This window comes from Urocitellus parryii, chromosome 9 (assembly GCF_045843805.1).
Source record: "Urocitellus parryii isolate mUroPar1 chromosome 9, mUroPar1.hap1, whole genome shotgun sequence".
Taxonomy (NCBI): Eukaryota; Metazoa; Chordata; class Mammalia; order Rodentia; family Sciuridae; genus Urocitellus; species Urocitellus parryii.
This window is the reverse complement of record NC_135539.1, coordinates 135,095,171-135,119,361: the sequence shown is the minus strand read 5'-3', so window position 1 is coordinate 135,119,361 and position 24,191 is coordinate 135,095,171. Positions and strand designations below refer to the sequence as shown.

General features: G+C 50.8%; 1 protein-coding gene and 1 non-coding gene across 2 annotated transcripts; one reads left to right on the top strand and one right to left on the bottom strand.

Moving 5' to 3' along the window:
* Positions 1 to 4,173: 4,173 nt before the first annotated feature.
* Positions 4,174 to 15,786, top strand: Tor3a (torsin family 3 member A). The gene is made up of 6 exons (XM_026388473.2): positions 4,174 to 4,414; positions 4,912 to 5,025; positions 7,176 to 7,441; positions 9,331 to 9,509; positions 14,380 to 14,504; positions 14,993 to 15,786. The coding sequence occupies exons 1-6, from the start codon at positions 4,174 to 4,176 to the stop codon at positions 15,241 to 15,243; spliced, it is 1,176 nt and encodes a 391-aa protein (XP_026244258.2). The 3' UTR covers positions 15,244 to 15,786.
* On the bottom strand, positions 13,392 to 13,463 carry Trnaa-agc (transfer RNA alanine (anticodon AGC)). The gene has a single exon. It is a non-coding gene; the product is annotated as a tRNA-Ala (tRNA).
* Positions 15,787 to 24,191: the final 8,405 nt, after the last annotated feature.

The window sequence follows — 24,191 nt, the reverse complement described above, 5'->3', positions numbered from 1 at the left end:
ATACAGGCAGAAGAGAAGGCTGATTGTCCTGATTAGAATTCTTAGAACACACAGATTTTTAACTTGGGACATGGAAATTCATCCTAAACCTCAACCAGACAACTGTGCAGAGTTCTTGAGATTTTTCCCTTTAGTTGCAGCGTATCTGCCAGTTTGGTCATGTGTCCTTAAATACATGCAGGAGGCCAAAGCCTGATTTGTGTTCCTCACAGGCTCACCACATACAAATCCTCTTGCAGGCTAAGTTTCAGGGTCTGTGTGCTTCTCAAATGTATTAGAATGACTGGTATTAGAATTTGAAAAGGGCAGCCAGGAGTGAGGGGAGATGTTCTGTTACTGGGTAGATCTTACCTATTGTGTTTGCCTAAAAAACAAACTCCTGCAGCCCTCATTTTGTAAGATTGGTTTCCATAGTGGGGTTTTGTGGGGTAAATAGCAATAAAAACCCCAGGGAACCATGGCATTAAGTCACCATTTGTAAGGTTTTGGTCTTGCGTAGACATTGGATATTGTGCTGTGAAATGGAAATGACAGTGACATCCCACTTTTAAAGAGCCCCTAATCTCATCCTGACAGAGCCACCAAATGCTTCAGGAATGATGTAAATTAACTTGAAAATGAAGGAGCAGGAACGCAGCAGGTGTGGGGTTGGCAGTAGGCACACCACAGAAGGGGACGTAGATCCAGACTTGACAGGTGGCATGTGGAGAGCCCCTCGCTGAACAAATGTAGTGTCTCCCAGGCCTCCAATAAGTTTAGAACCTGAGTGGCCAGGAAGACCCTCAGGAGTGTCCATGGTCTCATCAGGAAGCCTGGCTGTGCCCTGCCTATAGAGGGGTCAGGCTCCACCCATGATGCCCCCCAGTGTACCATGGCAGAGATGTTAAAGCAACTATTGGCTTATAGATGAACCAGGAAACATTCATCTCCTGTTTTCAGAGTTTTATTGATTGAGAGAGAGAGACTTGATTTGTACCCGAAGATCATTTTCAAGACAGATGGTTCTGCCCGCCTTCAGCAAGTTTGGGAATATCACATAAAGCTTGTTCTACTCAGATGACTTCAGAAAATGTGTCACATACCCACTTTATTTTAGGAAGACATTATTAAAATGAAGATTTTGATTCTGTAGGTCCAAGAGTCTGAGAGTGCCTTTCTGACAAGCTCCCACACAGTGCCAATGCCAGGATGCTTGCTGAGGAATCCTAGCTGTTTGTAGTTCTCACAATGGCCTCTAGATGTCCCCATCATCCTAGATACTACAGCCACTACTCTCCAGCCTCTGAGAATACTGTGCTAACAGTTTGTTGAAATATTCAGAGATTTGTCTAGATGCTGGTGTTTGGATTTATTGTCTCTATTTAGGACTCTTTGGTGAAAAGAATTTGCTGCTGCTTTTTTTTTTTGGTATCAGGAATGATGTAAATTAATTACCTGAAATTGAACTCAGGCACTCAACCACTGAGCCACACCCCAAACCTATTTTTTATTTTATTTAGAGACAGGGTCTCACTGATTTGCTTAGTGCTTCACCATTGCTGAGGCTGATTTTGAACTCAAAGGCCTCCTGCCTTAGTCCTGAGCCACTGGGATTAAGGTATGCACCACCACACCCAGTTCCTCTTTTTTTTTTTTTTTTTTAGGAAAAAAAGTTTCTTGAAATCAAGTTCCTATTAACCTAGTTTATTTACCATTAAATGCTAAATCCAAACTAGAGCATCTCAGAAATTAGCAGTTATCACTAGATGACAGTTGTAAGTAGAGATAGTTGTTTCCATAGTCTTAAAACTTGTTTTTGTTTTGTTTTTTTGTACTGGGATTGAACTGAGTGGCACATAACCACTGAGCTACAGTCCCAAACGTTATTTTTATTATTTTTTTTTTAATTTTGAGACAGTCTCTTACTAAGTTTCTTTAGGGCCTCACTAAATTGCTCAGGCTGGCTTTGAACTTGAGATGCTTCTCCTCAGCCTCCCAAGCCACTGGGATTACAGCTGAGGGCCACTGGTTTGTTATCATAATTTGAGAATAAGTACAAGAGATTGAACCCAGAGCTTTATGCATGCTAAGCAGACTCTCTACCATGAGCTTCACCCCAGCCCTGTTATTAGTAATTTTATTACCATAAATTCACCTATAAATATCAATATTAACTAATGGCAAGCAAGCTTCCTCCAGTAGTCTATTTTATATATCATATAAACAAATATGTATGAAAATAAAGTATTGAGTGTTTATGATGCACTCAAATTAGCTCATTTAATCTTAGCAGCATTCCCATGACTGTTTTATGAGTGGGGAAATTGAAGTTACACAAATAGAAAGTGGTAGAACCTGTTGAGTTATTCACTATGCTAAATTGCCTTTCATGCTCAAAACAATATTTGCTGAATGAGTTAATGTTTTTAGTTTTCAAATAAGCAGAAAGATATATTAGCTCCTTGCCACTATAACAAATACCTGAGATAATTATAAAGGAAAATTTATTTTGGCTCATGGTGTGGGAGATTCTATCCATGGTCAGGCAGACCCATTGCTTTTAGGCCTCTGGTTGGGGTAAGAAGGAAGCAGTGCATCATGGCAGGAATATGTGGCAGAGCAGAACTGCCCACTTCATGGTCAGGGAGCAAAAAAGGAAGAAAACAGGATCCCATAGTCCCTTTGGTCATGTCCAGTTATTCAAAGACGTCCCACTGGCCTCCAACTACCTCCCAATAGCACCAAGCTGAGGACCAGTTCTCTACCATGTGGGTCTTGGGGTGGCACTTAAGATCCAAACTATAAGACTGGGGATGTAACTCAGTTGGTAGAGTGCTTGCCTTGGGTTCTATCCCCAGCACCATCACCACCAAAAAAAAAAAAAAAAAAAAAAAAAAATCCAAAACTATAGTGTGGTGGGTCAAGTTAGCTGTCCTCTGAATGATTCTACTTGGTTTTTCCAAGTAAGTCATGCTGTACTGGTGGCTTTAACTGCTGCTCTGTGAAAAGTTTAGGTTCCCTTTTGACATCACTGTGAGACACAAAATACATAACTTTGCTTGTCAACTGAGTTTTCATGGTGTCCTGACAAAGGTGCTTATCTGGCCTCTGTGGCTATTTGAATAAAAAGGTAAATTTGGTGAGCTGTTGAGATTGGAGCAGACCTGGCATTGAGTGTGATCTAAGATTGGCATGAACCGAGGGGGCAGTTTGTGATGTTTGCAAGGTCTGGTGCTCAGATTCATTGACCAACTGGAGAGCCCAGCCTCAAAGTCACCAAACAAGATAGTGGCCAGGTGGGTCCCTTGATCTGACTCTAGAGTGGTTTCCAATGAGGACAAGATAACTCTGAAAACTGCTTTAGGCTCTTCTGAAATTTAAAACAATCTGTCCTGTGCTTCATATTATGAAGAAGGAAATCCAAGGGAAAGAGGCCCTCAAAGGCATGCTGGTGGTGTCTGATGGCTGCTCATAGTCACAAACACTTGAAAGTTACAAACCTAGCTGAGAGTGCACAGAGCTTGTAGCCTTCTTTTTCATGAGATATAATTACTCAACAGGAGACCTCATGATTTCCCCAGAACTTGGAGGGTGGTTTCCAAACCCCAAATAGCTCCAAACTTGAAACCTTTAGCTTCCTCTTGTTTTTGGTGGAAGCCTGCTGGTTATTTGCTGCAGTGTTTCATTTCCCTCTGCAGAGGATCAAGGGCCCCCTCCGCCTGCACGTTCTTCCCAGGGCCTCTGCTCAGTTGACTCCCCTGGCTGAGAGGGTATCCCCAGCTGCCTCTAATAGTTTGGCAGGAAGTTGACTGTAGACAAGGGGCCATGCACGAAAGTGTGTCCTTATTTGGTAGACCTCAGATGGACCAACAGAGCTACCCGAAAATAATAAGAGAATGATTGACAGTGGGCATTTCAAGGCCTGGTGTCACCGCCTTTGCAACCGCAATCGTGCCCCAGAAATAGACTACCCTGGAAGCTGTCGGGGTGGACAGGACCTGAAGTCGGCCTCAGGACGCCATCCCGGGACACCAGCCCGGTTTCGGTTTCCCGCCCGGGTCACGGGTTGAGAGAGCAGGCAGCCGGGCGGCGGTCGCCGTGGCAACACCCACCCCGGGCCCACGCCCGCCTCACGGCCCCGCCCGGGCCTTAAAGAGCCGCAGCGGCCGCGGCGGGAGGCGGCAGAGCCCGGCCATGCCCCGCGGCCCGCGGCCCCCGCTCGGCCTCGGCCTCGGCCTCCTGCTGCTGCTGCCGCTCGCCGCCGCACCTGGGCACGGCGGCTTCGAGAGGCCGTGGGAGGGGACGGACGAGCCGGGCTCGGCGAGGGCCTGGCTGCGGGCGGCCGGAGCCCTCTCCAGGCGGTACTGGACGCTCTTCAGCTGCCAGCTGTGGCCCGACGACTGTGACGAGGCCGACGCCGCCGCGGGGCCCGGGGGTAAGCGCCGTCCGCGCGGCCGACCGCCGGGGCCACCTGCCGCTCCGGGCGCGGGGTGCCCCTCCTCGCGGCACCCGGCTGCCCCATCGGCCAGCGCCGGGCTCGCCAGCCTGTGGCTCGCGGCTGGGGGCAGGGGCCGCCCGCCGCCCCACCCGGTCCCTGCGCCTCCAGACCCGCCTCCGCCGCGTCCTGCGCGGTCTCCAGCCCGCCCCGCAAGCCCAGGGTGCTGCCCTTTCCCGCCTTCTGGGGACTTTAAGGAAGGTCCGCCGCGGACGCAGCTGGTGACTGCCCTCCAGCCCCGGAACCTCTCCTCCCCAGCTGCTCGCGGAGACGCGCTGGAGCACGTGCAGTGGGCGGAACCTGGGCAGGGGGCGTGGGGACTCGAGTTTGGGTTCTGGCGTTGTCATTAACAAATGGCGTGGTATGGCTGTCGCTTCTCTGTTCACTGCCGTGGGCCAAAGGCTCTTGTCCTTGTCTCACAGCCCCTCTTTTTCCAGGCTGGAGCCTCCCTGGTTTGGGTCAACGGTACCTGGATATCCTCACTACGTGGTACTGTGGCTTCCAGGACTGCTGCAGTGGCGGGGACTGCAGGATCTCCAACAACTTTCCAGGTTGGACCCAGGCTTGGTTTCCAAAGTCAGGGATGTACGGGGGCGGGGGGGGGGGGGGCGGGGGGAGGCGAGGTCACTACTGGGGTGCAACTCCCCTAATGCAGGAATTGTCACACTGAAATTGCACTCAGGTCTGCAGTTATTTGAGAATCTTCTTTGGACAAGACATGAAACTACTAGGCTTTCCAGAAATAACACCCTCCAAAATGGGAACAATGTGAGACCAACATTAGTGGTGTCCTTAATGGATTTTGCATTCACTCATTTAAACACAGAGGCCAGAGCACTTCTATTCTCTGTGGGTTTTTTGTTTGTGTTGTACTGAAGATGGAACCCAGTGAGTGACACTGTTACTTGAATCAAGGAGAAGTCCCTTTTTTACCTATTGTTTCATGGCTCAGCTTGTTGGAATCCATGGGAATACCATGACCATGTCATACCAGACTTAAGACGGGAGGAAGGGACACTACCAGGGTAGGCCAGGCTGCTGAATGCCACTGGCGGTCCCTTGTTGAGACTGAAGATTGTCCTCTGCCTATTTGCCATCTCTCACCATGTTCTACCATGGGAATTGGTCCTAGGAAAAAGAGAAGCTAATGTCTATGGAGCTCCAACTATATACTAAGCATGGTGCTAGGAGTTTTGCTGGGATTAACCCTTAATACAACATATCTGTGACCCTTGGGAGAGTCAGGCCCAGAGCACCTTGCTTCTCTGAACAATAATAGTAACCTCGCAGAGGTTCAAGCAAGAGAACCAATCAGAATTGTGTTGTGATTCCAAGTGTCCCTTTCTAACCTTTAGCCAATAAATGTCTGGGGGAAACAACTTGGGTTTCCAGTTTATTTTGGATCAGTGACGATGTGTCAGCAGCTGACAGAAATAGGAGATGGTTTCTCATTATAAACGAATCCATATTAGCGATCACATGGATTGAAAACTGTTCTACCCATGTGCCTGCAAATGTTCTCCTTCAAGTTCAACTGCATGTGAAGTTCTGCTAAGTAATCTTCCTCTCTTGGATGTTTTATTCAGTTCAGGTGACTTTATTTGCATACTAAAGGGATTTGCATTTAACTCTCAGAGGGCAATTCTTAGTCTAGCCTGTTAAGGGACTGCTGCATTGGTGGTTTGCAGAAGTTCCCTCTTTTCCCCAGGAGTAGTTTCCTGCCTAGAGTTTCCCTGATCCCAGCATTTCCATCTCCAGAAATGAGACCCACCCTAGATATTAGGCCACTTAATTGGAAGAAGTGCCAGTGACACAGTATGTCTAGGGACATGGCCTGGCACAAGACCGAATACCAGACTGCACAGAGATCAGGGAGTGTGAATTTGGATTTCTGCTGATCAGAATAAGACTTTAGATGTGAGTCGGCAGGTTACCTCTCTGAAAGGTCTGGGAGTCCAGATTGTTCTGCTAGGGAATCAGAAACACCTGTGCCGGCAAATTTTGGACAGTCCTTCCCAAGTCTGTTTCCTCCACTTTAAAGGGGGAATAATAGTACGTGCCTTACAGAATTACTGTGAAAATCAAATATAAAACAGCACAGTTTTGAATACAGGAAAAATAGCAGTAGAAGTTAATTTTCCCTCCTGTGACACTACTAGTTTTGAAGTGATGTGATACTTCCAGTAGACCTTGACCTGGTTGGCTCAAGGTGCCAAACCAGTTGATCCAGAACTCAGAATGGCAGTGCCTCAGGCCAGCTGGCAGCACACCTCACCTCCACCAGGATGCCCAGCGCAGGGCTGTGTTCCCAGCCGGCATTATGGACAAAGAGTTTGCTGAATTGAAATAGAATGAATAAACTGAGGTTTCTCCATAAAGCTTTCCAGGAGGCCTGAAGATAAAGAATGGGGGCAGCCTAGGGTGCGGGCAGGGTCCTTCCTCCAAACTGGTCTGTGCCCACATCTGGGATGTCTTCAGAAAGGGTGATTCTGTTCTCTCCCTGAGTTCAATCTTGATTTCTCAAACTTCAGAAAATGGCCCTTGAATCCATTCTGCTGCAAGGTCTGCCCCCTAAGGCCAAATGGCATGAATCAGTGATCCACCTTAGGAATGACCAGAGATGCTTGGCTGACCACACCCCTACCTGCAGGAGTCATGCCCCTGTGTGCCTCTCACTGTGGCCTCCTCTTTCCTGCCCCAGGCTTGGAATCGAACCTGAGTGTGCGCCTGCATGGCCAGCATCTGGCCCGTGAGCTGGTCCTGAGAACGGTGAGGGGCTACTTAGAGAGGCCCTGGCCAGAGAAGGCCCTGGCTCTGTCGTTCCATGGCTGGTCTGGCACAGGCAAGAACTTTGTGGCGCGCATGCTGGCAGAGAACCTGTATCGGGAGGGGCTGAGGAGCGAGTGTGTCAAGATGTTCATCGCCACGTTCCATTTCCCACACCCCAAGTATGTGGACCTGTACCAGGTGAGGCGGGCGCACTGGGAATGCACCCAGGGCTGGGGCTGGAGCGAGGCCTCTGCTGAGGGAGACCCCGAGCCTGAAAGGAGGTGGGCTCTGGGAAGCCTCGGGAAGGGCAGGACCAGGACGCAGGCAGCGGTGTGTGACAGAACCTGTGACAGTGGCCCCGATCCTTCAGAGGAACAACTGCTGTTTTAGACTCCACAGTCATGCATGAGAGAGAAGCCAGACGCAGCTTCCCAGAATCAGTGGTGTATTGACTTTTGTGTTAGGGAAGTGGGGAAATGAGAGGAAAGCAAAACCTTTGCCATGATCTCCGGGCACGGACCCAACCTGGCTGGCTCGCAGCAGTGTCCGCATGTCTGCCCTTGCCCCGAGCTGTCCCACACTATTGCAGTTTTCTTTTTTTTAGAGAGAGAGAGAGAGAGAATTTTAATATTTATTTTTCAGTTTTTGGCGGACACAACATCTTTGTTGGTATGTGGTGCTGAGGATCGAACCCGGGCCGCACGCGTGCCAGGCGAGCGCGCTACCGCTTGAGCCACATCCCCAGCCCAACTATTGCAATTTTATTGGACAGAAAGTTGCATATCCTGGGCTGGGGTTGTGGCTCAGTGGTAGAGCGCTCACCTTGCACGCACGAGACCCTGGGTTTGATCCTCAGCACCACATAAAAATAAGTCAGTGAAATAAAGGTATGTGTCCAACTACAACTAAAAAATAAATATTAAAAAAAAGAAGCATATCCTGCCTTTTTAAAACAAAAAAATGTGGTGCTGGGGAGGGAACCCAGGGCCTCCAGCATGCTGGGCCAGCCCCATCCCCCGTGGTGTTGTGTTTTAAAAGGAGGCAGCCCTATCAGGTGGTTTCCGTGTCTTCCCGTAACCGCTCATCGTAGCCACAAGTGGGTGGACAGAAGGTTCCCTTGCTGCTCTGCTGGTCCGGTTTCTTCCCTGTCAGACCTGCAGCACTTAAAATTGGTCAGGAAAATGTGCAAACTCCTTCAGCTGCAAGACTAAGGACATGACTGCTCCTGGCTTTAGCTTTTAGTTGTCACAGACGTCTCTGAGAACGGAGGTTGCCCTTTCAGTATGACCTAGAGGGCAAGGGCAGGGTGGACTGTCCTGAACTCCAGATGGCCTCAAGGCAGGCGGCCAACAGCTGGGCCTTCTCAGGAGAAATTACCTGACTCTGTGGATCCCAACTTCCCTGCTGTAAAAATTGGCGTGTCCACACACACCCGTGCACTTGGGTGATGGGGCGCTGAAGTCAGACTCCGAGGAGGTTAGAGAGGGACAGGGAGTGTAGGCCAGGCTAAGAAGTTGGGAACAACAGCTCTGGGAACACAAAGCAGCTTCTGTTCCATTGAGGGTTTACTCTCTTGGCGGTAACAGGAGCCCACCATCTCTGGGAGCCCCTGCATTACAGGTTGTCTGGGCCCCAGAAGGCGCTCAGGAGTGTCACCTCCCTGAGATCTTGGCCCAGCCTGGGAGCGGTGGGCTGCTCCTGGGAGCGCAGGCAGGGGAGTGGCTGCCTCTGGCCCTTGAGCCCCTCCTGCCTGTCACCCCCACAGCAGAGCCTGACCCCTGCCCTTGGGGAGTTGACAGGTACTTCCAGGACCAGGACGGGACCTAGGCCTGGAGAGGAGGGAGAAGGCTGGAGTGGGGGCTTGTGCCCAGGGACACAAGGGGTTCTTTCCATTGCCCCCAGGCCCCTTCCTCTCCCCAGACTAGGGCTGCCGACCTTCAGGTTCAGGAAAATCGCCTCCAGGGCATGGATCCCAGTCCCAGGCAACCCACGTGGGAAGTGCTGGGGAAACTGGTGCCCTGACCCGGACTGTGGCTGGAGGGTGGGATGTGTCCCCAGGTCTCCACAGCTCCCTGTGTCCTGTGCAGGAGCAGCTGACCAGCCAGATCCAGGGGACGCAGCAGCGCTGCCCACAGAGCCTGTTCATCTTTGACGAGGCTGAGAAGCTGCACCCGGGGCTGCTAGAGCTCCTAGGGCCACACTTGGAACGCCACGCCACTGAGGGCCACAGCACTGAGTCTCCGAGGAACATCTTTCTTTTTCTCAGGTGAGTCTGAGTGAGGGGAGGTGTGGCGGGTGTTGGAGGGCTTCTTTGCTATTCCAGACAGCAGACAGCTCATTAACTCAAAACCAAGTACCCATGACCCTGAGAGCTCCCAAGGCAGCTGCTCAGAGGGCCGAGTAGTTCTTCCCCAGCCCCAGAGGCCTGAAGGTCTCTTTCTGCCAAGAGGAAGCGCTGGCCAAACCCTGGGTGAGTGTGGTTAGATCTGTGATACCTGCAGGACTTGCCACAGGGCTACATTTCCCTGCTTCTGTTTTGCTGAGTGTCCCAGGCTCTTGAAGTGGCCCTGCAGGAAGCAAACAGAAATAACTTGTTCCACTCTGTCTCTTTATGGAGGCTTTGGCTTGAAGCTTTGCACCAGCTTCTTGCAGACTCCCTAGAAGTCAAACCAGTTGCTTCCCCACAGGCTGCAGGCTCCTCCTCCCCACCCCTGGCCGCCCCTGTTGCAGGGGGTTTTCAGGGCACACCTGGTGAGGACGGGGAGTGGGGACGATTTCGCCCAGGCTGGGAGCATGGAGGGGTGAGCTGCGGACAGCAGACCTGGCTTCCTGCGGACCCTTGGGACAGGTTTAAACTAGTGCCAGGTCAGGATTCTGGTGTGATGGCGAGTCCACCCTGCTGTGCAGGCTTGTGGGACGTGAGCTGTGAGGCGGAGGACGAGGGTCCCCGAGTGAGTTGAAGAGAGACGTCTGATATAGTCTGCGTGCCCAGAGTCAGGAGTTGAGGACAGGTCGCCTCTTGGGTTCTCAACCTTCTCCCCAGGTTCTAAGCAGCAGGCTCAGGGCTCCTCCTGGGGCAGTGAGTCAGAGGAGGCCAGATAGAGGAGTGGCCTTGGCCCTAAGGCTTCTCCACGGAAGCCCCCAGGTCGTGGGGCACGGGTGCTGGGGACCCTCTGAACTGCTGCTGCAGAAGCCAGTCCCCTCCTGCAGGATGAAGCTTGGGGACCACCTTTCACTTTTTTAAATGATTTGTTAGAATGTGTCTTTAGATGTAGATGGACACACGCCTTTATTTTATGTATTTTTGTGTGGTGCCGAGGATGGAACCCACAGCCCCACACATGGCCTGCGAGCGCCTGCCACTGACCGCAGCCAGTCCACCCCCGGTCACGCAGGGCCACATCCAGCAGCCCCACCCCCACCCCCGGCTGCCCTGAACTCCTGAGGCCAGGCATCCAGCGACGGTGGGTGGGGAAGACGTGTATGTGGGAGCTGAGGTCCATCGTGGAATCTCCTCCCCTTGGTGGTGAGGAGTACTGTCCTGGGTGACAAGCAATTTGAGCTGCAACGTGACTGAGTCACACCCGGGGAACACCTGCCATTTAACCCTGGGAAATAGCCTCACCTGCTGTTTGCACTGAGGCCCCAGTGGCTTTGGTGGCCTGCCCTCTGTGGCACCTGATGGCAGGTAGGAAGGGGCGACACCTGGCAGGACCCATGCCCAGCGCCTGTAGAAGCCAACATGGTGGCCCCAGCTGTGAGCAGGAGCTGGGTCGGCTCCCCCAACAGACCTCCTGCCCTCGGGAGGTGTGGCTCCGGAGGCCGGGCACACTGGCCTGCACCTGTACACCAGGCCGGGGACTGGTGGGCGCCCTGGTCCATCCTGCGACCACCAAGGGTGCCCCTTCTAATTTAGGTTCTGTCCTTCAGGTTCTGTTTGGGGACACTTCCCGCTCTTCCCCCCCCCCCTCGGGAGGTCGTTTTAGGGCGGGTCCAGGGCCTGTCCTGAAGCACTGCTCACTGGTGGTCAGAGCCTGGAGGTGCTGTTCCAGGGTGCGGTTCCCGAGTGGCAGTGAAGCAGGGAGTGAGCCTGTGGGGCTTGGGGTGTCGGAGCCTGGCCCTAGGTCGCCAGAACTCGGTGCCTCCTGTCTGGTTGCCAGAAACCGACCTCGACTACTCCTGCTCGTTTCTACCCGGGTAGAAGGCTCGGGAAGGGTCATGGGCAGGACCCCTGTGGGGCCGGGGAGCTGTAAAGGAAGAGGGAATGAGGCCCATTTACCTGGGCGGCTGCCAGGCGAGGCAGGGACAGTGCCAGCACAGGTGGGGAGGCCTGCGACTCTGAGAGCTCCGGACCTCCCCCAGTGACCTGTGTGTGGTGGCTGCCTTTTCTGACTCGGGCACCTTTGGTCAGGTTTCCTTCTCTCAAAGAGATCAGGGTCGACCTGCCTCTGTTCTCCAGGGAGGAGCAGTTGGTGCTGCTCTGTTCCGGGTCGTTGTCGGGGATGGCTGGTCCTGGAGAGAACCTGAGTCCCTTCCTCGGGGTCTCGGGCCGAGGGCTGCGAGCTTGGACGTTGTCCTGTCCCAGGCCCTCAGAGGGCTGGTGAATAGAGGTGCCTGCTGGGCCGGGTTGGCAGGGGGCCTGGGGGGTGAGGTCCTTCCTGGGGGAAGTGTCTGTCTATAGGTGGCCTGGTGGTGGCAGCCCTGAGGAGCTGAAGACGAGGGGAGGGGGCATAGAGAGGGGCCTCCTGGTCGTGCCTCCTGGTGAGGTAAAGACGGCAGCGTGGCCTGGGGAGGGGGAGGCAGACCAGAGGGGCCATTCAGAAGGGAGTTGGAGGTGGCATGGACAGATGTGCAGCCATGTCCATTTATCTAATGCGCACTGTGGAGCCCCTGCTGTGTGCCGAGCACTGGGCTAGGTGCTGGGGCTCCTTAGAGAAGCAGGCCACGCTTCCTGTTCCCCACCCACTTGGAGTCTGGTGGCCTCCTGGGTGGAAGCGGGAAGGCCCTGGGGTCTGCCCAGGAGCTGGTAGTCAGCCCCGCTGGTCTGGCCCTTATCCCAGGAGCGGCCTTCATGCCAGTGGAGACACAAGCACTTGCCTCTGCCTCCTGTGGGGAACGCGGGAGGGGGCAGTCCCTTGGCAGCAGGGTGACCTTGCCTCTGCTGAAGGCCCTCGGGCGTCCAGATGACCTGTGGCCCTTCCTACAGAGGTGGGGGCTGGGGAGCAGGAGCAGTGCTGTGAGCAGCTTCTCCACACGCAGGTGTCTGGACAAGTCTGGCTGAGCACTGACCTGGAGGAAGGGGAGGGGACTGCCCTTGTCCCTGCAGTGCCCACAGCCCCCGGTAAAGTCTGTCTTCAGAAGTACATTGGTCCCTTCAGGAAGGAGGCTGTGGACCATGTGGTGAGACAGCCCGTCCGTTCTGGCTTAGCTGCTGGGCAGGGGGGTGCCCCCGGCTGGGGAGATGTGAGGGGGAGCACCCAGCCCCTCTCCCTGCCTGGGCGCCTTGCTCAGGGGTGTGCTCAGATGCTAAATGAGCCCAGAAGTGAGTTGACACACAGGAGGGTGTCCCAGGGGACTCCGGGTCGACTGGAGGGGAGGAATGGAGGCGCTGGACCCTGCTCCTTGCTGCCTGCGTGCCGCAGTCCCTCGTTGCTACCTTCCCCGTCCGGCTGTGGAGAGGCAGGTGGCAGAGCCAGAGAGGCCCAGGCGGAGGTGGCCAAGGAGCTGCCTGGGGCTGCAGCCTAGGTCGGGGGCGGGGGTGGGAGGGAGGTGGGTGCTGCCCTGGGAGGGGGCTGCGCTCCGGCCCCAGGTCTGTGCACCTCTGTGCTAGCTCCTGTTGGTGGCTCTCTGGGTTCCTCGCCTTATCCCCTGACTAACCCCATCCTGTTCTGTGCTCCAGACCCCTAATTCCCATTGCCCAGTGACATCCCAGTCCCCCAGAGCCATGGAAGAACACTGGAGCGTGGGGAGCACATTGGCGCCTGTGACGGGAGCACATTGGCGCCTGTGACGGGAGCAGTTGGAAGCCCAGGGCAGACGCGTGTCCTCTCTCACTTCTCGTGTCCATCAGTGACAGGGTCTTGTCAGTGGTGTTTTCTTTCTTTCTATTTTTTTTTTGTAGTGAGACACAGTACCTTTATTTATTTTTATGGGGTGCTGAGGATCGAACCCAGGGCCTCGCACGTGCTAGGCGAGCGCTCTACCACTGAGCCACACCCCAGCCCCTCTTTCGTTTTTTTTTGGTACCAGGGATGAACCCAGGGGCACTTTACCACTGAGCCACATCCCTCAGCCGTATTTATTTTTTATTTTGAGGTAAGGTCTCACTAAGTTGCTTAGGGCCTTGCGAAGTTGCTGAGGCTGGCCTTGATCTTGTGGTCCTCCAGCCTCAGCCTTCCCGGTGGCTGGGATCACAGACAGGCACCACCACACCCGGCTCAGTGGTATTTCTTAATTCTTCTGTCCTTCTCTCCATCACCTGTCACCTCTGAGTGTGGACTGCTGGCAGAAGGCTTGGGGACTAGCTCTCTGCAACCATCCATGGCCCTTCAATCAGTCTCTGTAGCCCTGAAATGATCTTCTCAGAACGTAAAACCGACCAGGTCGCCACCTGACGCTCCCCAGCTCCAAGCCCTTCGGTGGTTCCGTGGCCCGTATCTGCAAACATGGCGAGGGCCCCCCAGAGTCTCAGCCTGCCTTTGATGCTTTGCTGCACAGCCCCCTGGGCCTCTGCGTCGGGCCACGCCCCTCCTCCTCGGCTCTGAGGACCGTTACTCGCCCTCTGCCTCAACGCGAGGCTCTCCTTGGGTCAGACACTTGCCATGCTGTCCTGGAGCCTCACACACGTGGCCCTTGTCCCACAGAACTCAGAGGAGGAACCACATCTAACCATTGCTGTGCCCTCTGCGCCTGGCAGTTTCCTAAGCTTTTGTCAAAGGGAGCTGGGGTGGCAAGGCAGGACGTCCTCTTTTCTGTGCAGATGCTAGTTGTGCCAAGGTCTCCCCCGGAGGGCTGAGGCCGGCCCGCAGCCTCCACTCTTCCCACACCGGGGTTTTGGCCTCGTGGTCAGGGAACCCATTGGGAATCTAGGCTTAAAAATACAGCCTCTGTCAACAGGCCCTTCGTGTCTCTTTCAGTAACCTCGGGGGCAACGTTGTCAACGAGGTGGTCCTGACACGGCTTAAGGCTGGACGGCCCCGGGAAGAAATTACGATGGAAGACTTAGAGCCCCGCCTCCGAGCCGAGATCATGGGGTCCACAGGTGAGTGACCCACGCACAAGACAAGCCACAGTTGGAGGTGATTAGCGTGAACGCTGGTGGTGTGATTGTGAGGTGCACAGGGGCCCTGACCATCCAGAAGACACGCTCCAGTCATCCCGTGTTGTCAACTGTGGGTGGCACAGGAAGAGCGCCTTTCTGAAAATGCTTTGAAAGAGGCATTGGCACTGGCCCAGGAGACACAGAGGCTCTGAGCAGAGTGTCACTGTGAGACCCTCAGCGGTCAGCCTCCACGGCCTTGTCCAATGGAGGATTGCTCCTGCCACTGGACAAGGCCAGGCACCAGCCACCGCTCCCTGCTCACCTGCTCCAGGAGACCCAGTGGTGTGGCTCTTGGCACGCGCTGCAGACAGCCCCCCTGGGGCTTCACACGAGACCAAATCTGCCCATGCTGCGGGTCCTGGGACTCAGTAGAGCCCCACTGGGTTCAGCCTCGGGGCAGCTTCCATGTGACTTTGTCTTGATTTCAGACAGTGGCTTTGGCCGCAGCCGTCTGGTGAAAGAAGACCTGATTGACGTCTTTGTCCCCTTCCTGCCGCTGGAATACCATCACGTGAGGCTGTGTGCTCGCGACGCCTTCCTGAGCCAGGAGCTCCCGCACACAGAAGAGTCCCTGGACGAGATCGCCAAGATGATGACCTATGTCCCCCAGGAGGAACGACTCTTTTCCTCCCAGGGCTGCAAGTCTGTTGCTCAGAGAATTACCTACATCCTGCCCTGAAGACAGACTGAGGACTTCCCGGAGCTGCCGGGGTGCCAGCGCATCCAGCAGTTACTAACTAACGAGTAACAGGAAGGCCTTGATCAGAAACAGAGCCAGTTCTTCAATCACTTGGTGCCTTAAAGACCCACGTTCCACAACGTGGGCCAGGAGGCTGGAGAAGGTCAGCAGGAGGCCACAGATCCCGGGCTCGCAGCCCTGCGGGTGCTCTCCCTGGACGGCCCCCTGGCCTCGCAGCTGTCCTGGCAGATGGCTGGACTTGGGGGTTGGGCCCGAGGCTGCAGGGTTCTTGGGTTACAGAACAGGGCTGTGGTGGCCCAGCATGGGACTCACCTGGGCTGGCAGGATGGGCAGGCTGGCTTTCAAGCCGCTACCCCCAGAGCAATGATGAGCAGCGAGTGGGTGGGTCAGCACAGAGCCTTGGGCTAAGAGGAAAAAGGCAGAGAGTGCCCGCAAAGTTCTGAGTGGAGGCTCAGCCCTGTTCTGCTCTGCAGGTTGGAAAAAAAAGTTTTTAATTCGGGGCTTTGACAAGACTGTCATAAGTAGAGATTAAAATTTTGTATTTTTCTAACCTCCTTGGCCTGCTTGCTCACTGAAACCTAGTATTGTGCTCACTTAGCAAAATTTCAAATCCAGGGCATCCTGACGGGGACTGGCAGAGAAGATGGATGCTGGCACCCGGAGCTGGCAGTGTGTGTGGCGGGTCTGCCAGCTTCTGCTTGCTTTGGGACCATGTCAGCTGAGCTGGGTTACACCAGCCTCTTACTGAAGAGGCTCCCAAGGCACGGCGCTCTTGCACATGAGAACAGTCCCTGCCGTGGCCTGGAACAGGAACGAGTCCCTCAGGTCTGAACTCGCGGCCCCATGCCTCTCCACCTCCGTGGTCCCCTCCGTGTCCCCCTCCGTGTCCCTTCCCTTCTGCAGTCCTGGAATACCCCGCAGGCCTGTGCTTCTTTTGTCGTCATCTTTTCATTTGAAGTCCTCCTTGACCCTCTCATCTTCAGCCCTGTGAAATGGAACACGTCTCTCTCCCTCGCTTAACACTTTATCAGGCTCAAGAACCCAAATAACTGCCCAAGGTTAGGGAGTACTAGCCCTGGCTACGTTAGGCACTCAAGAAGCTGCCCAATAAATGAATCAAAGGAACTTAGTTTCATACCACTCACGGGACAAAAGTAAACTTGGCCTGACTGCACAATCCGATGAGGCCAGTGGGTTTTCCCCCTTCTTGATACCAGGGATTCAACTCAGGCACTCAGCACTGAGCCACATCCCCAGCCCTATTTTGTATTTGATTTAGAGACAGGGTCTCACTGAGTTGCTTATTAGCACCTGGCTTTTGCTGAGGCTGGCTTTGAACTTGCCATCCTCCTGCCTCAGCCTCCCAAGCAGCATATGCCATGGTGCCCGCCAGATGAGGCCAGTCTTAGCTGCAGGTTAGCTGTCCTCCGGTCTGGAGCACCTCTGGAAGAATGTGCACCCAGCACTAAATGCTAAATACACACTTCAGAAAGAATGTTCTGTGTTTGTTTTTAAGTCTCGAGACACAAAACAAAACAACCCACATTCTTTTAGCACTGGCCGTTCTTTTGGTGTCACAACTACAGGCTCTGGACCGCCCACATGGGAACAGAGACAAGCAGTGGCACACGGTGTTCTGGACACATTCCCCGCCAGCCTCCCTGGGCTGGGGTTGTGGCTCCACCAGTCACCTCTGTGAGACACCAGGGAACTATTTAACCTCATTTTAACTTTGACTTCCATTTGGGCTCAACCACCAACCTTCCTGAAAGATCTGATGAGTTCATCTTCACGAAGTGCTCAGGACACAGCTTGAGGTGTAGTCAGAAAAACTTCCTGTTCCCTGTGGATACCAACTGGGCATCCTGCAGCTGAGTTCTGACATCAACTACCTGGAGTGAGAGTAGGTTACGGGCTGGGTCCTGCAAGACCGCCTCCCGTCACGAAGCAATTGTGGGGCTGGGGCTCAGTGGAGGAGCCCTTGCCTAGCATGTGGGAGGCACTGAGTTTGATTTTCAGCACTGCACATAAATAAATAAGGTCTATCCAACTAAAAAAAAAAAGACACAATTGGGGGTTGGGGTTGTGCTCAGTGGTAGAGCACTCGCCTAGCACATTCAAGGCCCTGGGTTGGATCCTCAGCACCACATAAAAATAAATAAAACAAAGATATTGTGTCCAACTGCAACTAGAAAATAAATCTAAAAAAAAAAAAAAAAAAAAAGATGCAATTGCAAGTAGTGGTTACCCACACTTCTGTCCAACTTGGTTACCAGTCAAGGTGCCCACAGCCCTGGAGATACAGGAAAACCCTTCACTGTTGCTGGCCTGTTACAAAGGATATCGCTCAGGAGCAACCAGAGGAGGAGAGGCTCTGAGCCGAGCCTGGGCGCCAGCTGCAGTGCGGCTCTTCCAGCCTGCTCCAGGCGCCACCCTCCCTGTGCTCCTGCGAGCTCTCTGAGCCCGGCACTGGAGGTTTCTATGGAGGCTTTATTGTGCATTCACAAGGGATGAGATCATTGGCGGCTGGTGATGAAGTCCAAGTCCAGCCTTCTCCTCCCACCACAGGTCGGGGAGTGGGGCTGAAGCTTCTAGACCTCTGAGCACGTGGTGGCTTCCTCTGGCGGCCAGTCCCCGTTCTTCAAGAGTCAACATGTTAGCACAAACTCTGGAGGGCCTGGGAAAGGTTTGGAATAACAAAAGGGTTTGGGAATAACAAAAATAAAATAAAGATATTGTATCCAACTACAACCAAAAAATAAATATTAAGGAAAAAAAAGCAAACATCCCAACAGGCTCCTGCCTGCCACTTACACACATTTCACAAGTGCCTAATGCATTGCAGGCAATGACACTTGTCCAAATTTAAGACCAAGTCAAACAAGAATAGAACGTTCCTGTAGAAGGATCTTCACTTAATCTATTAATACTGCTTTGCCTCAAAACATTTTTAGAACTTAATTGAAGTTGTCCTCATAATGGATTTTAAAATAATTAAATGTCTCTTTGTAGTCAACACATGTTGGAGACACACAAACACATACACACAAAAAAAATTCACCTGGGCACCAGCCTGGGCTCCAGAGAATGCCTTCTGTCCACTTCCAGAGATGAAGACAGGATATGCAAGGTGCTTCAAATAGAAGACAACTAGAAGACAACAAAATGGCAGTGATAGTCCTCACCTCTCAATGATCACCTTGAATGTAAATGGATTAAGTTCTCCAATTAAAAGACACAATGGATTAAAAGCTAAAGATTCCATGTGTCCTCAAGAGCGTCACTTCACTGGTAAGGACACAGTGGACTGAAAGGGAGTGACGGGGGAAAAAAAAAAAAAAAAAGATTCCATGTGACCAGAAACCAAAGAGCAGGAGTATATCAGACAAAACAGACTTTAAATAAAAACCATAAAAAAAACAAAAGGGCACCACACTGTCATCAAGGGGACAGTCCTGCTAGAGGTATGACTGTGAGTGCATAGGTACCCAGCATCAGAGCACCTGAGTACACAAAGCAAACACCAATAGAGCTAACGGAGAGAGCGGCTGCAAGAAAATAATGGGTGGGGGACCTCAACACCCCAAGTTCAGCAATGGACAGATCATCCAGACGGCAATCGACAAGGAAAGGCCAGACTTAAACTGCACTCCAGCCCAAACAACCTAACAACATGTATGCGACTCTCCACTCGCCTGCTGTAGAACACACATCCTTCTCAACTGCACCTGGAGCCGCTTCCAGGATGGATCACAAGTTGGACCCAAAACAAATCTTAGCCGGAGCAGTGGCGCAATCCGGTAATCCCAGAGGCTCAGCCAAAAAAGTGAGGCGCTAAGCAACTCAGTGAGGCCCTGTCTTTAAATAAAGTACAAAATAGGGCTGGGGATGTGGCTTAGTGGTCGAGTGCCCCTGAGTTCAATCCCTGATCCCCACCCACCCACAAAAGATAAACATAATAAAAACCTTAGCCAGATTAAGAAAAAAAGAACCAAATAAAAACAGTAATGAAAAAGGACACGTTACTAGAGATGCTACAGAAACACAGAAGATCATAAGAAACCATTATAAACAATTAAACACCGACGAATCACTCCTGGACATATACAACCTACCAAGAATTGAATCATAAAGAAGCAGAGAATCTGTACGCCTAGAAGGATTAATGAGATTGGATCAACAATAAAAAGTTGCCCATCAAACCGAGCTCTTCATGCTGAATTCTCCCCTTTAAAGAACATCAGTTTTAGTCAAACAAACTACTCCAAAAAAAAAAAAAAAAAAAAACTGAAGAGGAGGGTGTACTTCCAGACTTGGAAAAAAAAAAAAAAACAGACAAGGGCATAACAATAAAAGAAAAGTAAAAGCTAATAACCCTGATGAACATAGATACAAAAACCCTAAAAAAAAAAAAATACTACAAAACCAAATTCAATAGCACATTAAAGAGATCACCTGCCATGACCAGATAAGATTCAGCCCAGGTATGCAAGGTGGTTCAAAATATGCAAAGCAATAAATGTGACTCATCACAGCAACAGAATGAAGGACAAAAACCATATGATCACTTCAAGAGATGCAGAAAAAAAATCATTTGACAAATTCAACATCCCTTCATGATAAAAGCTCCCAACAAATTAGGTACAGAAGCCCATATATCATAGGTCCACAGCTCATATGTTGAAAGTGTTTCCTGTATGGCCCATGACAAGACAAGGGTACGTCCTTTCGTGTTATTAGCGTAGTACTGCAAGTTCTAGCCAGAGCAATCAGGCACCAGAAAGAGACGGCATCCAACTTAGAAAGGAAGAAATTAAACTATCACTGTTTGCAGATGACAAGAGAAAATCCTAAGACTCCACTAAAAAAAAAATTTAAAAATAACTTAAAACACTCCAACTGTTAAACAAATTTAGTAAAGTTGCAGGATACAACGTCAACATAGAAAAATCAGGAGTGGTGTAATATTGAGATATTGTCCTCGCATGTGCTAGGAAAGTGCTCTACCACTGAGTTGCATCCCCAGCCTTTTAAATTTTTTTATTCAGAGACAATGTCTCACTAAGTTGCCCAAAATGAAAAAATAAAAAGGGCTCAGTAGTAAAAAAAAAAAAAAAAAAAAAGAAAAAGAAAAGAAAGTTCCCTCCTGTGTGTCTATATTTATCCTATTAATGTTACTTTGGCTCAGAGTATTTTTAGAACTTTGTATTGTCCTCAGTGTTGGGAAAAGGTATAAGGGCAGCCACACCCCAAAAACCCCAACATGGTGCCTGAGGAGCTTCTCTTCCTTTCTCTTTCACACCAGCGGCGCCAATATTCAAACCCTGCTAGCGGGAAACCTTAGCCCCAATAGGAACTAATTTTGTGGGCCTCGGAACTGACATCTGGAAGAACTTACCAATAAAAGTGACCCGTCATTCTCCTAAGCCCTGCCACCTCTCCTTAGATCTTTATAAGCCCATAGCCTTTTGTAATAAAGTGGAACTCCTCCCGTGACTTGTCTCGAGTCGGTTCTTCTTCCACTCAGGATGGATTTTGAGTCAGGTTTGCTTTTATAGTCATCTCACGTTGGAGAGTCACACTACCTACCTTATGTACACCAGCCTGGCTCCAGGCCTTATGTAAAAAATGTGAACCACCAAAAGATGAGATTTACCCTTCGCTCCAGAGTTCACTAGAGGGATGCTTGCTAAAATCCGCTTCTTTACATTAAAAATGACATTTATTTTATGTAAAGGGAAATTCTGCTTAGATTTCCTGTCAATTAAAATCATGGGAGAAACACTTCAAACTCAAGTTCACTTTGTCAATAAAATATTGCAACCTTTATTTAAAACAAAACACAACTTGCAAACCTTGTGAGACGACAGGCAGAGAGCAGTCCCTTTCAAGGGCATTATTTATTTACATCAAGTTTAACACTGTTAGCAGTTCACAGTCAGACAACAGAGTGAGAATTAAATTAGAAAAACAATTGAAAATATATTACAATAACAATAAAGAACAAATACCTGACAACACTGGTAGTGTGACCCATGATTGAAGTGTTTTCAGTTAAATCCCATACTGTCTCACTGTGCACTGTGTCCCCGTAGCAACACATAGCACCCTCTGTGCACCACACACCTGCAGAGCATAACCTTTGGTATAAACATTGAACACTTTTTCTGAATTAGCATGTTTCAGGACAAAGTTCTGTCAACAACCATGAAATGTCCAAACTTTTTTTTTAATCAAGCAAGCACAAAACTGGGGTTTCTCCACTGATAGTCTTTATAAAATCAGAAAGCAAAGAAGGAAAAGTGCAGGGTCTGTGAGGGAGACGGGCTGTCTGCATCAGTGGCTCAGCCAGCCTGCCTGTGGCCAACACACCAACCCCGCCACTGCCCCTGTGCACAAGGCAAGATGCGACTCACTCCCCTTGCACTTACACCCCTGCTTCTCAGGGAGGGCGCACAATAGTGCGCATGCGCTGACTACATAAATGTGTGCACAGGTCTGACAGGGGAGGGTTTTCAAACACAGTTCCTTAGGGAACTACAAGGTAAGTGCCTCATTGTTCTATTTCTGTATACTAATTCCCTGGAAGACAGTCAGCCTGATCAAGGTGATTTCTCAAGATCTCAGAAAATTCTTCTCATAATGGAGTCCAAGTGGCCACAATGAAAACTGGCTGTCTAAATGAAGAAAGCTGGTTTAGGGAGCCCTCATCTATCAGGAGTGTCTCTCAGATCTCTCTCTCTCTCTCTCTGCATTCTTGCCACGCACAATACATGGTGTGGGACTTACAAACGACAGAGCAGTACTTGGAGTTCATTACCAAGGACCCTAAAGCACTGAGCATCATGCGTTCAATTTCTAAACAAGATTAAATTTATTTGGCTTACTTATTTTTGTTGTATAATAATTACTGAAAATTAGGTACCCATATGTGGAAAAAAATTATTAAGCACAAGTCCTCTTCTCCAACTAAATTTTATGGTACCTAAACATGATTTAAACCTCCTATTCTGAGGCTCGGAAGCAAATCTAACCCAGTTCCAACCAAAGAACTCCTGCATTTCCTTTATAACACTTGTTGGCATGTGACAGTTTGCCTTTACCAGTTCCTTAAAGGGTTAAGTAGTATGTTTGGAGACCTCAAGCTCTGTGTGCACAGCTCAGTCACTTGCAGAAACTTATACGACCTTGAAATTTGCTCTTGCAATGGTGAAAAAAGAATCTCCCAGAAAGTGCAGAGTTCAGGTATCACAATTCTGCCCTAAACGTGGTCTAGTCCGGGGACAAGACTGTGCCTAGCCTTTCAACTTAAAGACTGTGTCCCCTTATATGGTCTGCAGGTTTGAAGACCCACTCAACATGCCATCTGTCCACTCTGTCCCAGTTGAAAGGGCTTTGCTACCGTGTTCAGTTTGATTAGTAATGGGGAGGTGAAAAGACATTTTCCTAGGAGAGGTAAACAATTTCAAATCTATAGCTGTACATAGGAGGAAAGAAGTACATGCATCTGGAGGGGGGGCAGGGTCCAGGAAGAGCTCCCCTCCCTCGGCTCACTCAGGGACAGAGAAACCTGCAGCGTTCCTTCCCATCAGGGCTAGCTGTGAGGAAAGCCCTCAGTGGCGGTGTCTCACCGCCTGAGGCTTTGAGCTCCACTGAAGCCCATTTCTCCCAGACCTAGCTCAATCATGACGGCAACCGAGCAGACAAACCTTTTCTACTGCAAATCATAAACCCATCTTTGAAGGTACAAATCTTTATGGGTGGCCTCTGCTGCTCCAAGTCAGCTTAGAATCCAGATGCCTGCTGTAGGCCTCCTTACTCAAGGAGAAGCACTGGATCTTCTTTTACCCCAATTACAAGGGTAGAGCTTCCTAATTTCCTGGCCTATACATCTAGGATCATGAGTCAGAAACAAAGGAAATACTATCGTGCCCACACTCAGGTCCAGTCCCTAGCCCTGAAACTTGCCCATGCTTCCTAAGAGGAGGGTAGGGATGGCAGTGAGGTTGTGCTTAACATGGCAGTAACAGTCACCATTATTCCAGGCACTGCTGACTGGCATCCAACCCCCAAAAAGCTGGCCTTGAATTATTGGACTTTGAAAAGTCTGGAAGTTAGAAAACTGGAACTCTATACAAAAGATGTAGATATCCTGTTAAGAACAGAAGTTTTAGAACCAGCCCAAGACCTGGCCTTTCCGGTGAGGTTGTAGCCAGCAGTTTCCCGAGGTTGTCACATGGAAGGTCCCTAGATCTCTCGCTTGCCCACAAACTGAAGTAGGCATTTTCAAAGAAGCTGAGCTACTGATTTAATAGAAGCTAAGAAATACAGCCTGGGGAGTCTATCAGTCCCTGAAAGGAAACTTAACCCAGAGACCCACCTACTTAAGAAGGACTGGTCATAACAGATGCTTGAGACACAAAGATGGACCCCAGTCCTGGTGGAACAGGTGAATGCAAGCAAAAATGGAAAGGGGTGGGAGGGGTCAGAATGAAGCACAGCTGTAACCCACAGCAGCCCCACTGCAATTTACTCTTCAGTATTTAATAATCTAACAGGTAAATTAAGTTCATCTACTCTTCCTGGGATAAAAACAAAGATGATAAATGTCAATGTCACAACTAGTAGGAAATCCTAGAAGTAATAACCCAATGCCCTGGTCCTAAGGTCATCCAGCCCCATGCATCCTCCCACCACAAAACCACAAAGGACGTAGGTTAAAAAAGACACTGTCAACACTAACAGATAACGAGTCTGCTCCACCACATTTAGGATACCAATGGCTGGGCAGGTTGTAGACAAATATTCAAGAGTAAGAGGCCTCATCCTTCTTGAGCCAAGGTCCCCAGAAGAGCTTCTGTATTCTGAAGCCAAGTACACTTCATTACTTTTTAAAGAGCACAATTAAACCAAAAAGTTGGTCCCTA